Below are 14990 nucleotides of genomic sequence, written 5' to 3' on the forward strand. Positions count from 1 at the left end.
AGCCTTATGTGTCTGCAGCCTTTAACCCCCAGGAAAATTTCTGGTACTCATTTCTGTTAAGAGGCTGAGTCAACCTCAGGGCCATAGTGCGGCTGGAAGTATTAGGTCAGTTGAAAAATCCAATGACATTGGGATCTGAAACTGTGACCTACCAGCTTGTAGCACACTGCTTCAACCAACTGCACTACCGCATGCCCCCGTATATGATGATGTACGAAGTAAAATGCATCTCTTCAGTGGTCAATATCAGATTAAATAATGGTAGTCAGCGTTAGGGGCGGGTATCGAACTCAAGACATGAAGTAGTGGTGACGCACTACGGTAAAATGTTTTTTTCTTCTTTTTATTGCTAGTGTGGTGGGACCAAGTCCCTCGTTCTGCGGCCACTTCTGGCCTATTGTACCAGCCCCAGATGATAGGTGAGGGTGATTCTGGAGCAATTGGTGGAATGAAGATTAGCAGGGGAAACCGAAGTACTCGGCGAAAACCTGCCCCAGCGCCACTATGTCCACCACAAATCTCACGTGACCAGACCCGGGATCGAACCCGGGCCCCCACGGTGGGAAGCCAGCTAATAACCGCTTGAGCTCTGGCGCGGCCCTACGGTAAAATGGTTACCGGCTTCACTTTCATATTCTCGTATCATGTTAAAAAACATGTCGAGTTACTTGAATGTAAAATCGCTCCAGATGCACACTTGTCAATAATGTTCAGTGATACTGAGTGAGATCAGATATCGCGGGCTAGCATCATGAAGATCCATTGTTTCACTTACTCATCAACTTCAAGAACTGAAGCAGCACGTTCCTCCGAAACATGTTACGGGCCCGACGCTCCGGCCGAAACTTCGTTGAGAAAGCCTCGGGGATCTGGCAACACTGCCTTGGGAGACGCTAGGCAGCCCTGTATCCGCGGCCCACCCCCTACCGCCTGTGGAAAGTGGGGGGCTAGCAGGATGGGACGGGTTGCGGTAGCCAGAGGAGGCAGTGGGTAACGAGACATTGGAGAGGGAGGTAGGGGAGGCACGACGCCGGAGTACAAGGAACCGCAGGAGCAGTCGGCCGGCCCCGAAGGGCCCTACCTTGGAGGAAAGAAAGGGGGGGGGGTTTCGAACTTGGGCCAAAAGGGCGGTAAGTAACGGAATACGGGCTTACCGAGCTGTCTGACCCCACTCAGGTAGGGAGAGGCCCCTACCTTGCCAAATTAACTTCCACCAAATCAAAAGGATACGGCGGAACGGAGTTTGGGCCCCTCCGGAGTGGACGGGGGTAGTGAGGACCTTCCACTAGGTCCACTGTATTTTATTTATATTATACCAGCAATAAACGCAACTGTATTATGTGTAAACTGAGAAGGGCAGTAATGGCCTACCCGGCTCATTAGGATCCCCCACCCCCGTAGCAACCAATTCGTAACAAACATCAATAGGATTAAACCGAACTACACAGCGCTAAATTCCAGAAGATGGTACTCGTAATATATCAGCTTCAGATTACGTTTTTCTGGAATGTGACGCCGTGTAATTTCCTAGATAGGAACCACCATTTTGAAGAAACCTACTGCTTCCAACTGCTTGCTTCATTTAGACGGGTTTAATCGCTTTACCGAACTGAGTGGCTAGTGCTAGAAGGATATCAGTACAATCAGAAAGCACTGTTACAATATATTTTCTGAATATTATTATAAACACAAAATGTTATAATACAATGATTACAAAATCAAGTGTTTTAACAAATAATAATAATACGTTCAAATATTTATAAATTACAATTAATATATTTAAGAAGATTTTGTTAAAGTTTTTAAAACAAATTGTTTTGTGTCCTTTTATTTTTCTCTGCTACCTTCTGGTTCTGTTGTTTGGAGAACAGGATCCTTTAGTGTCGTATGTTCGAGGCACGCCGTGTTGTTATACAAACCGTGGAGGTTCCCAATCGGTTCACGGCCTGAGCTACCAGCTTCACATAGCAACAGGTCACAATGACTGAACGGTAGCAGTCCTCTAACTAACTCCACACTAACTGGCCTGCTGATACCACCTCGGTACGGTACAAGATGGCTTTCATTCGGTCTTGATTTGACTACAGAATCACAGCTAGTCACGCTCCGTGCCAGGCGGGTTTGCAGTGCCCTTTAATTCTGTCGCCGGCTACTTCCGCCAGGTGTCAACCTTGGCCTTTACCTTGCTATAGTCCATCTTCTTGCTATATATCTTCACATTACTCCGTCCAGGCCTGTTGTGTGGGCTGCTCTGAGACACGGCCTTGGCTGTCCTTGCCTTGAGATTTGGAGGTTGCACCAAACCCAACCCCGTCTTCTTCACTGGAAGTTCCTTCTTCTTTTCGACTGTAGGTTTCGAAGCTGCAATTAGGTTTTCCCGTCTTCCCCTCATCTCGACAGGAGACTCCATGGTTGCCTGATGGCCTACTATCTCTTTCGTAATAGTCAAAGGCAAGCTGTCCGCCTTAATCTTCATAGGATCCACCTCATCCTGAGGATGTGCATCTTGTTCGTCTTCCATTATTATCGGCATTTCTGTCTGTTGGAATGTAAGGGAGTGGTCATTCGCCCTCACCTTCAAATTCCTCGATGAATCCCCCTCATTCTGAAAGTGAGGTGGTTGTTCCTCTTCCACCTCCACTCTCCTCACTGAATTCAGCTGATCATGCAACTTGGCATCATCTTCGTGTTCGTCTTTAACTTCATCTTCGTCCTCCTCATCCTCACCTTCTTCCATTATAGGCCTCATGATATGCACCCCACGTTCTTGGGATCGCAGCTGTTGCTGTTCCCCCCTCAACGTAAAATAACTTTCTGAATATTTATCGTTGTCATCGTGAACAGGGCTTTCCTCTTCGTCCTCCTCTGTCCTCAATGAATTCAGCTGATCATGCAACTTGGCTTCATCTTCTTTTTCGTCTTCTTCCTCCTCATCCTCACCTTCTTCCATTATAGGCCGCATGATATGCACCCCGCGTTCTTGGAATCGCAGCTGTTGCTGTTCTCTCCTCAACGCAAAATAACTTTCTGAATATTTTTCGTTGTCATCGTGAACAGGGCTTTCCTCTTCGTCCTCCTCTGTCCTCAATGAATTCAGCTGATCATGCAACTTGGCGTCATCTTCTTGTTCGTCTTCAACTTCTTCCTCTTCTTCCTCCACATCCTCACCTTCTTCCATTATAGGCCGCATGATATGCACCCCGCGTTCTTGGAATCGCAGCTGTTGCTGTTCTCTCCTCAACGCAAAATAACTTTCTGAATATTTTTCGTTGTCATCGTGAACAGGGCTTTCCTCTTCGTCCTCCTCTGTCCTCAATGAATTCAGCTGATCATGCAACTTGGCGTCATCTTCTTGTTCGTCTTCAACTTCTTCCTCTTCTTCCTCCACATCCTCACCTTCTTCCATTATAGGCCGCATGATATGCACCCCGCGTTCTTGGAATCGCAGCTGTTGCTGTTCTCTCCTCAACGCAAAATAACTTTCTGAATATTTTTCGTTGTCATCGTGAACAGGGCTTTCCTCTTCGTCCTCAGTGCTTGCCTTAGACCTCTCGGCTACCGTGACCTACAGGAACTGCATTTATGAACGTAATATTTAATAACTAAACTGCTTCAAAGTCTTAAATCTCTGATAAAAGTTCTTTCAATTTCTTTAAATGTAAAGTAGACCTATCGAGACAGCATTGTGAGCATTGTGAGTGTGGGGGAAAACTGTACTGATTAAATACGTATTTCATGTAAACGCGAATAAGTAATGTTTTAACGTCAAGGACATTCAGGTGAATACTCGACAGTGCTAGTGTCGGCCAGAGAACGAAGGTGCTTACGGTTTGTCCGAAGGTGTCATGGAGTCCGAAATTGAAAATGGTCAAAGGACGGAGATAAACGAAGCTGAAATATCAGCTGCAGACGAAGGAAAAGATGTTTCATTTCGAGATATAGTAAGTAGGATACATCTATTTTATGCATTATTTGTAACAATTGTTTATCGGATTTAATGTAAATGTAATGCGCGCACAAAAGGTTCGTAGAGGTTATGAGGCTCATTCATGCTACGTATAAGGTTATTTTCAGTGTGTTAACCGTATTATTTCTCTTCCAAAGGGAGTCGTAGACGTTTTATGTGAAGCTTGTGAACAGTTAAAATGGAAGTCACCTTCAAAAATCCAAAAGGAGGCAATTCCAATTGCCTTACAAGGTACAGTATTGTGCTCTTTGAAATTGTAGCAGAGGCAGGTATATATTTTCGTCTTATGTTAAACCCCTCAGATTTTACTGTTATTTTTTTAGTAGGGTGGGACTAAGTCCATTTGGTACTGTGGCCACTTCTGGCCTATTGTACCTGCCCCACGTAATAGATAATGGTGATTGTGGAGCAGTTGGTGGAATGAAGATTGGCAGGGGAAACCGAAGTACTTGGAGACAACCTGCCCCCGCACCACTTTGTCCACCTCAAATCCCACATGACCAGACCTGCTTTCGAACCCAGGTCATCACGGTGGGAAGCCAGCGACTAACCACTTGAGCTATGGCTTGGCCTTTTGCTGTTGTTGCTGTTAATACATCAGAATTAACTTTAATCATCACACTTTTCTTGTAATCATGTAAATGATACTTTCTTTTTTTCAGGCAAAGATGTAATAGGTCTGGCAGAAACTGGATCTGGAAAGACAGGAGCATTTGCACTTCCAATATTACAGGCATTATTGGAGAATCCTCAGCGTTACTTTGCTTTAATTCTGACTCCAACTAGGGAATTAGCATTCCAAATTTCAGAATAATTTGAAGCACTAGGTAAGATATGTATAATCACTTTAACGTCTATTATTGTGTTCTCTTTTCTCAGAAAACTATATATATATATATATATATACACACACACACACACACACACACCATATCATCTTCCTTTGTATATGTCACCTCTGTTGCCGTCCATCACTCCCATCAGAGCATAACTACAAACTCCATGTCATCTCAAAGTGGGCATATAGTACTGTATGTTTTTTCTCAAGCACACCTAGGTCCTGAAGGTGAAGAATAATTTAATTTTGTCCCCTTTCATTCAGTTTATATAAATCCTTAATCCTACTGAAGTTGTTTTATATTGAAGTTGACATAACTGAAGCTGAGACAAATGGGAAGTAGTGTTAATAATAATAATAATAATAAAAAAAATTCATTGTTCTCATTTTAACAGCTGTTCTAATCTAGAAAATGTATCTGACAGAGTGTAAGTGATTGTAAGGAATTAGATGATTTCAGGCACTCCATCTAAATCTGTTGGAGTCGATGACATCCCTGAATTCATTATTAAGGGTTATACTGATATATTTGTACCTGTTCTTAAACATATCTTTAATAATAATAATAATAATAATAATAACAATAACAACAACAACAACAATAACAATAACAATATATCCAATTTTGTAAGTTGTAAGTTGATTTTTGTTTCTTGACCATCTGTTGGTCATGTCATGAAATGACAGGGATGGTTTTATGTTTTGTGTGCTATTCTCTGTTCTCCACTCAATAGATTAGCTTGCCCATAAAGAAGCTTGTGGTCTGTACTTACTGGGGGTCAATAATGTCAACTCTTCACATAGTGTAATAATTTTTAAAATACAAAAGAATATAATTAGAATCATTACAGGATGTAGAAGTAGAGATTCATGTAGAGAATTATTTAAGAAATTAAAAATTCTACCTCTTCAATCGCAATACATATTATCGCTTCTCTTATTTGTTGTTTACAACAAAGATAAATTCAAATTAAATTCTGATGTCTATAACATGAATACTAGACAAAAATATAACTTCCACCTACCCTCATCAACTTTATCAGTATATCAAAAAGGAGTCTACTTTACTGGCATAAAAGTGTTCAACAATCTGCCACAAAGTATTAAAAACTTGGGCAATGATACTAAAAAGTTTAAATCAGAGTTAAAGAATTATCTGCATGCTCATTCCTTCTACTCTTTAGATGAATACTTCAATGTAAATAGAGAATGATGTAAAATTAAGTTATATTAATTTTTAAGCTAAAATTGCCCATACTTATGTATGTAACCTTTTGACTTGTTCTGTATCCAAAGGTACTAACCTGCTTAGGATTTATAGAATGTAAATAAATTCAATTCAATTCAATTCAATTCAAAGGAATTAGGATTATCAGTTATAAATTACATTAGGTAATACATATTTGTACATTATTTAACACATTTTTCAGGATCAAGTATTGGTGTGAAATGTGCTGTAATTGTTGGAGGGATGGATATGATGTCACAGGCATTAACACTTGCCAAGAAGCCTCATATTCTAATTGCTACACCAGGTCGACTAGTGGATCATTTGGAAAACACAAAAGGATTCAATCTTCGTGCTCTCAAATTTCTGGTACAATTTATACACATTAGTAATGTTTGAAATAAATGAAGTTAAAGCTGGGGTCTTTTAATGTTTTTATCCAGATATTAAGGTATATGCTCTGCCCTCTACATGTAATATTTATTAGCCCTTATCCGTTCTGTGAAATCTTTTTCAGGCTTCAAAATTTTATGTGATGAAGTGATGAGTGACAACAGTAATTAAGTGAAGTAAAGAGGAGTTTCATATTTTCTCATTTTATACCTTTGTATGTAAACCATTGCTTCTCTGTTTTAAGCTCATCTAAAGTACAGCTTGTTAGATTCCCTTGTCATTTTCAAGGTTATGGATGAAGCAGACCGCATTCTGAACATGGACTTTGAAGTAGAAGTAGATAAGATACTGAAAGTAATTCCGCGGGAACGTCGGACTTTCCTGTTCTCTGCAACGATGACTAAAAAAGTACAGAAATTGCAGAGGGCTTCATTGAAAAATCCAGTTAAAGTGGAAGTTTCCACAAAGTATCAGACAGTTGAAAAACTGCAACAGTATTACATCTTTATTCCACTCAAGTTTAAGGTAAGAAAGTTGTGGTAGTACCATAATTATTCACAGACTTTCATATTCTTATCCAGAGTTCAATTGTACAGATTAAACTGCCCATGGTAAATAATTCTGAGGACCCATGAAATTGTCAAATAACAGCCTTTGTTATTTATTATATACTTTGAACCTAATGTAGAAAAAGAGTTCATTACACAGGATATCAGACTTACTTTCAGTTAGTAGCTATCTCTAAACTGCATGTGGAATGGGTAAAATATGTGTTGAAGTCATTATTGATTGTTTAAAATTATGTCAATTTTTTCAGGATGTATATTTGGTTCACATTTTGAATGAGATGGCTGGAAATTCCTTTATGATCTTCTGCTCAACTTGCAGCAACACGGTCAGAACAGCATTAATGCTGCGCAGCTTGGGCTTCACAGCTGTTCCTCTCCATGGTCAAATGTCACAGAACAAACGCCTAGGAGCACTCACAAAGTTCAAAGCAAAGGATAGATCTATTCTTATCTCCACTGATGTAGCTAGTAGGTGAGCTGCACCGATATAAATCTGAAGCCATAAATCATTTTATGTTTGTGTGCACATGTTCCATGCATGAAGATGTGCTTGTGTGACAGTTCAAAAATATTAGAACACTTAGTAGATTGTGAATCTGCAGAAATATGAACAAAGGACAATGGACGATATTTTATGCAAACTGTGAAGCTTCTTAATGAAGAGGTGCACGTGCTCCCTCTATAATGAATAAGAAATAGGTTTGTACTTTGGATGAAAGCTCTGTTGTTGATGTGTATTGTACCTAAGAATCCATGTTCTAGTAAATGCATCTCTGTTCAGTTTGCTTTGAGTAACGCATAATGTCACAGTACAGAATGAGACTCTTCATATGGGGGCAGGTTAGAATACCTCCACCATAGCCCTTCAAGTCATTTAAGGTGACGAAAGGGGAAACCAGTGCCTGGGGGTGTCACTGGGGGACATAAATAGAGAGACCTGATTTTCCAGGTTGGGGGCTTGGCACAAGGCTGATGACCTTGCTCCGTAAAAAATTATTGTGAAATCGAGAGAAGTGAAAACTGGATGGTCTAATTCCCAGGAATGATTAAATCTAGCAGAATCTACTAAGGAAAGCTATGGCCCCAAAAGGGCTGTGCCCTTACTAGTGCCAATTAAAGTGTGTGTTTTTATGTATGGTATCTTTATTACCCAGGAGATTCACATCATCAGCATACACCAACAGCTGATGTGTCCCATTTAATTTCAGTTCCACATGGTTCTCCTGGACCTTCCTAATGACATAGTCTAAAGCAAAGTTGAAAAGCAGTGGCGATAAAGCATCTCATTGTTTTAGACCATTCTGGATATGAAAATTATCAGACAATTATTTAACTATATGGACTTTACTATACATTTTGCTTAAACATTATTTTAATCAGCCTAAATAGTTTCATGGATACCCTGAACTCTATTCAGAATATTGTACAATACTTCCTTCCTAACTGAATCATAGGCCTTCTTTAAGTATACCAATAACTGATGTACACTTCCATTGTATTCTCAGTTTTCTCCAGTATCTGATGAATGCTAAAGATCTGATCATTAGTCTGTCTGTTACATCAAAACCAACACTGATGATCCCCAATAATTTCATCTATATATGGATTAACCTTGAAAATATTGGATAAAATTTTGTATGAAGTTGACAGCAGTGATATCCCACGATAATTTCTACAGTCAATTTTATCACCCTTTTTGTGAACTGGTACAGTAATAGACCCTTTACATTGATCAGGCAATTTTTCCTTATTCCAAGCAGAACTAATTAGCTTATGGATCTTAGAAAATGACATTTCACCTCTTGCTTGGATCATTTCTGTCAGAATTTGATCACTGCCTGGCAATTTATACCTTCTCAAATTTGCAATAGCAATTTCTACCTCAAAAGGGCTAGGATCAGGTACTAATGACTCAGCTGTATGTATTTCTGTCTGCCTAACATCACTGATCCTATGTACATTCAATAACTGAGTGAAGTAGTTCCTCCACCTATTCAAAATGTTGCGGGAATCTGCAAGCAGGTCACCATTTTTATCCTTCACTAAGTTACTTCTATGTAGGTAACCCCTCTTAAAGTCATTTATTCCTCTATACAGGTCTCTAATGTTCTTGTTCTTACTGTTTGTTGCAAGCTCATCAATTCTGCCTTTCAGGTGAAATATGTCTTACATTGTTCAGATTACCCCTGTTTATTTCTCTTGGCTCCTGTAACCACTTCAGTTTGACTTGTTTACTTTGATGTAATAATTTTGAGCATCCTTCATTGAACAATGGTTTATGCTTCTTCAGTTTATAATAACCTCTCTTTGGCTGAAATTTTTATATTCTCTCTAATAGTTTCCCAAGCTCTATTAATATCCACCTCAGTGTCTTAAGATTTCCAATGCTGTGAACTTATTTGAAGTTCAGTCTCTTTGTATGAACCCTGTGCATTGTTTGTTTGTTCACTGCCAGTCTCTTCCCGACTTTTGCCACTACCAGATAGTGGTCAGGATCACAATCTGTTGCCCTCAAAGATTGGATATCAAGTATACTTGAATGCTCTTTCCTGTCTATCAAAATATGGTCAGTTTGGTTGTGTGTCTTTCCATCAGGAGATGTGGGAACATTGTACTTTTGACAATAAGATTTTTAGATGTGGCAAAGTTTACAACTCTAACTCCATAAGAGTAAAGTAAGTCTATCCCTGTACCAGGCCGTGAAGGCCCATAGGGTTGTCAGACGTTGAGGGTCCCACACTATCTAGACTATCAACTCAAAGATGGCAGTAAGGTTGTCAGCCTTATGCGCTGGCCGCGCTTTACTCGCCAGGAAAATTATTTAATTAATTCCTGGTACTCATTTCTGTTAGAGGCTGAGTAAACCCCAGGGCCTAGTGCAGCTGGAAGGATTAGGTCAACTGAAAAAATCCAGTGACCTCATCAGGACTTGAACCTGCGACCTCCCAGCTTGTAACATAGCCCCTCAACCAGCTAATCTACCGTGTGCCCCCACTCTAACTCCATATCATTACTAATTGCGTGCAAACTCTCGTTCCCAATCATTGGTTTGAAAATGTCTTCCATACCTACTTTGGCATTGAAATCTCCTAACAAAATTTTCATGTGGTATTTAAGGAATTTATCAGTACATGTTCTAGTCTTCATAAAACCTATCCTTCATTAGCTGAGGAGTCAAGAAGTCCTAGTCTTCTCTAAGTGGCCAAGCCTGGAAGTGTTATGCTGACAACAATCCATTCTGGCCTAAGTGTATTCTTCATACTTTTGGAAGCCGATTTTTTTTTTGGGGGGGGGTGAAATTACTGTTCCTCTAAATTTCAACCTGAATTTAAAATAAAGCCCTTAGAGTAATGAACAGTCACACAGATATATTAATTCAGCAAGAAATATTAATTCTCGGAATTTTTTAAACATCTGATTCAGGAACTGTTACCAAACAGAGCTATGAGTTTCAGTTTTAATAAATAGCTATACACAATTCTTAAGAGATGAAATTGATATAAGCATCATGTTCCTATGTGCTGATGATTGCATGTTTTCAAATCCAATTGCTGTTCTGCTTGCTTGTTGCAGGGGTTTGGACATACCTCATGTTGATGTTGTTATCAACTTTGACATTCCAACACATAGCAAAGATTACATCCATCGAGTTGGCAGGACAGCTAGGGCTGGTAGAGCTGGTAAATCAATCACATTTGTGACTCAGGTATATGCCATACTTACTGATGTTTGTTTTTCTGTTATATTCTTATAAGAGGCAAATGCTGATCTTTCTATCTGATAATTACACACCTTTTTGTGCTTTTGTATCTCAGGATGCCTTCCATTGCAATCTTTGCCTTATTACATTTTTAGGCATTCTATCTGCATAGATCAGCAATCATACTCTGGACGTTAGCACTCTGCCTTTGTATTTTGGATGTCACATTCTTATTTTTACTAAGGATTCGCTTTCTTTGCTGGAGAACTTGGCTGATTTTCTTAGTCTATTCAGACAAACACTGGAATAAAACAGTAGCTAACAAATTGGCTATGACCACTTACTTCCATATCCTTGAATAAAGAAATGAAGAACAATCTTATGCATAGAACACAACATGGGTATACCATATTAATTTGTGCTCTACAATCCCATTCCTTAAAAAGAATTAATTAAATTTGTTCTGAAAAGCTCTTACAGAAGAAGTTACTGTCAGTTGCACTGATCAGTCAGGAGTAATTAAACTCTGTCTGGACTGCCAGACTTATCACTAAATTACTGGCGTGCATTGATGTTACATTTTCGAAACTGATACAAGTTCTTCCTTGAGTGTAGCTTCCAAATCCACAAATTTTATACCCTAAGTTACAGAATGTGTAACAGCACATATTACTGCTACCAGAAGGACCCAGAAAGTGAAGCTATGTATTTTGGGATGTGATGCCCTGCAGTATGGTAACAAGGTACCAGAATGTCTGAGAAAAACCTGCTTCCATCTTTAGGGTAGAAGAGTAAGCTGATCATAGGAAAAGTGGTTCCAATTTTAGAATCACTTTTTGATGCTTGGCTTACTCTTCTGTTCCAATATCAGCACCACTTATTTCTATGTGTGGCTTACTTTTTTATTTGAAGATGGAAGGCAGCACATTCCTCCGAAACACTGGTACTTATTAATCAGATTGCATGGTGTCAAATTCAAATTCCACAAGTCAGTCACCACCATGAGAACAAAACTGTCACATACCCCAGAAAAGATTAATTATGGTCATTTATCCAGCCAGCTTATTAAATTAATTCTTACACATACAGTTACCAAGTTTAACATTCTTGCATTCAACAAAGATTTATTTCAATGTTTTTAAAACTGAAAGAGCCTGGTTACTTCACTGAGTATAGTAACAATGTTACAGACTGGACAACTGGAGAACCCAGGTTTGTTTCCCAGCACAGGCAGAGATTGTTCCTTTTTCCACCATATCTGTATTGACTGTAGGGCCCAACTAGTTATTATCCAGTGGGTGCTGGCAGCTCCTTTCCTGGATTAAAGTAGCCAGGACATGAATCTGACACTCATTTCCATCCAGTGCCAGTGTTAAGGATGTATGGAGCTAAATCTCAAATTCTTTATATGTGTTCATAGTATGACATTTGACAAAGGACAGGTCAAGTTTTACCTTCTTAAAGCTCATTTTATTGCGTACATACAAAGAAACATGGTCTTCTTTCCTCCCAAAGCCTCTAGAAAAATAAGACAACTACTTACATAAAGTCAGCACTTCAGCAAATATGTACTTATATGACTATCATTCCACTAGTCATATGCTGATATGAAAGTGATGTTCACAGTTTACATACAGGTATGGTGTACATAATACATAATCCCCCTGCTGTGTGTAAGATAGTGAAAGAATTATGTGCTTGCTTGCACACGGTACAAAATGGCCATTATGCATTTAGGTGTCTTGCACCCCAAACCAATATTTCTTGCATGGTGGCTAGACCCTTATTTTCATACCAAACCACTGGCATAAAAGTACCTGTTATGTGAATAAAAATATTATCTTAAAATAGCTCAGTTCCTGCTCATGAAAGAAGAAATCTGTTTTAGCCCAGCTTTACTCAAATCTCTCATAGGTTTTTTATACTTTCACAGTATGACGTCGAACTTTATCAGAGGATAGAGCATCTTATAGGAAAACAGCTGCCTTTGTACAAGACTGAGGAAGAGGAAGTGATGGTACTGCAAGAGAGAGTTTCCGAAGCCCAGCGAGTTGCTAAAATGGTGAGCCTAAAGTGGGAGATTTTTCCCCTTATAAAAATGACTTGTATTGATATGTCACTTAAACTAATCTCAAATACATTATTGAATATAATAACTAAGTAGGATACCAGATATGTATATAATAATAAGCCTTTAAATTATTTGAGACCATATATAGAGCGCAATTCAATAATTTAAAAATGTTTGTTAAATTGTACTGCCTGATGATGGCCTTAGAAGCCGAAATATATAGCATGATGTAATACCATTAGACCAAGAAACCCATTATAGCACAGTGAAGTGTGTGGGAATTTTGATGGTTGTTGTGTTGAGACATGAACAATTGTAAATAATTTTATTTCACAAGTGTCTATTGATCTGTCCATCCCCCTGTACAAGAAACTTTCAAATAAAATTATGCTCTAAAAACAGTATGCCACCAGAAAGCCTTGGGTTGGTACCTAGAAAGTGACAAAAGAGTCACAGAAAAGAGACACAGGTTCAAATCCTGAAGTAATTCTTTCAGCCACTCTCAAACATTTTTCATTTCCTAAATAGTATGTTGAAGAGAAGATGGAATACAAAAATTGTTTTTAGTATCAGTTTATTCCCTGTAAATTAAGGAAACTCAGTGATAAATTGTGTACCTTTGTTTCTCACATTCAGGTATATTTTCAGTTTTTTGCTTTGTAATCTCATTGTTTAATTTCTGATGTGCAGGAGATGAAAGACATAGAAGCAAGAACATTTGGAAAAGGGAAACGAAAAAAAGGAGGTGGAGAAGATGATGATGATAATGCAGACTCACAAGGAGTCAGAAAGAGGCTCAAAGGCAACAAAAAGGTAAAAACGTGTAAGAAGTAATACATGTTGTACATTGAATGACTTATCTATGGGCAGTGTCTATTGTATAGAGATCTCTAACAAGAATGGGCTGTACCCAGTATATGTGAATTTGGCATTAGATGGGTAAATATAAAAAATGTACAATGTCTGATACATCAAGCACATAGCATAAATAAATGAAAGATTATCAGGAACTGCTATGTTTATATTGTAAGTCTGTGTGTTGTTACTGAACAATGTGACCTGTGTATAAATATTGGTATGTACCAAAGTATACGGTGTCATATCCAAGAAGACTGTTATCATAATGTGTTGTCCTGAATATTTTCTGTTTCAATATATCTCGCATGTTTCTTGTGTTTTGGCTTCACATAAAGCATCTCAGAAGATGTCATTTGCACAGTAAATCCTTCTGCCTTGCCATATGAGATTGATAAACATGACTGTAGGTTGAAGTTTGTAAGGCATACTGTAGATAACGGAAATTATGTATTAATTTCATGCATAAATATGGTAATGAATATAAATGAGGCTCTCAAAAATTTTATTTTCAGCAGGAGGTTCAGAACTTGGTACCCTAAATATTGTAAATATTTGATTACAGCTTGGGATAATACAGTAGTTTCACTCAAGTTGTGCTTGCACATGCCATCTTCTTAGATTATTAGTGCGTGCTTTCAATAAAATATTACATAGTAGCTACTGGACAGAAAATAAAAAGGTAAGTGATGCAGAACATTTGATCAGTGAACATGTTAAAAGGACATAACATGCAGTGCCATAGGGAAGCCATCACAAAAGCAAACTGCAGAATAATGGTATTTTAAAGAAGTGAGAGCATACTAAGAACACTCCAACAAACATGGGCAATAAAAATTGAATGTTACAACACCCAGCTCTTCCATACTCTTATGAAAACTACTGGCTTTTAACATTTACAAAACAATGCACTTGGTTGACTTACGACCACAAAAAAAATGAAAAATAAAAGATAATTAAAATGTAAATTTTTTAAATATAAATTATAAAGATGATAAAAAGATTAGGATGGTTAAAAATTACTGTTAATAAATATATGGCTGACATACGACCAGATCGACTCACGACCTGTTAGTCAGAATGGAAGTCAATCATAAGTCAACGACCAAGTGTAGAGGTAACAAAAGTTCCACTAACAGAGTGGAAACCAGTATATTTGCAGCAAAGAGATTCCAGAATATGGCAAACCACTAGGACATTTCAAAGGAGAATGGACATCATACTGACTGCTTTAGACAAGCAATTTTACTGCCACAGAAAGTTGAGAGTAAATGCACAGCAGGCAATGAACAAAGACTTTTAGTTCCTGAATATTTCACAGCAAACCCCATGATTATATAAATTAACTGATTTATTAAACTTGAAAACT

General features: G+C 38.4%; 2 protein-coding genes across 2 annotated transcripts; one reads left to right on the forward strand and one right to left on the reverse strand.

The window, feature by feature from the left end:
• The first annotated feature begins 1039 nt into the window (after positions 1–1039).
• LOC111869457 (probable ATP-dependent RNA helicase DDX47) lies at positions 1040–13939 on the forward strand. Its single transcript, XM_023861000.2, is given in 10 exon segments — positions 1040–1130; positions 3771–3941; positions 4105–4198; positions 4630–4794; positions 6236–6402; positions 6715–6951; positions 7244–7467; positions 10569–10701; positions 12629–12757; positions 13457–13939. Coding segments are annotated over 9 exon segments (1389 nt in total). The 5' UTR covers positions 1040–1130; positions 3771–3845; the 3' UTR covers positions 13601–13939.
• Positions 2150–3418, reverse strand: LOC111869452 (golgin subfamily A member 6-like protein 22). The gene has a single exon (XM_023860993.1). The coding sequence runs from the start codon at positions 3416–3418 to the stop codon at positions 2150–2152; it is 1269 nt and encodes a 422-aa protein (XP_023716761.1).
• Positions 13940–14990: the final 1051 nt, after the last annotated feature.

This window comes from Cryptotermes secundus, unplaced genomic scaffold, assembly GCF_002891405.2.
Source record: "Cryptotermes secundus unplaced genomic scaffold, Csec_1.0 scaffold1411, whole genome shotgun sequence".
Lineage (NCBI taxonomy): Eukaryota > Metazoa > Arthropoda > Insecta > Blattodea > Kalotermitidae > Cryptotermes > Cryptotermes secundus.

What these genes read in the sequence shown, in the direction of transcription:
- LOC111869452 (XM_023860993.1), bottom strand. Translation starts at nt 3,418, where the DNA reads ATGCGGCCTATAATGGAAGAAGGTGAGGATGTGGAGGAAGAAGAGGAA.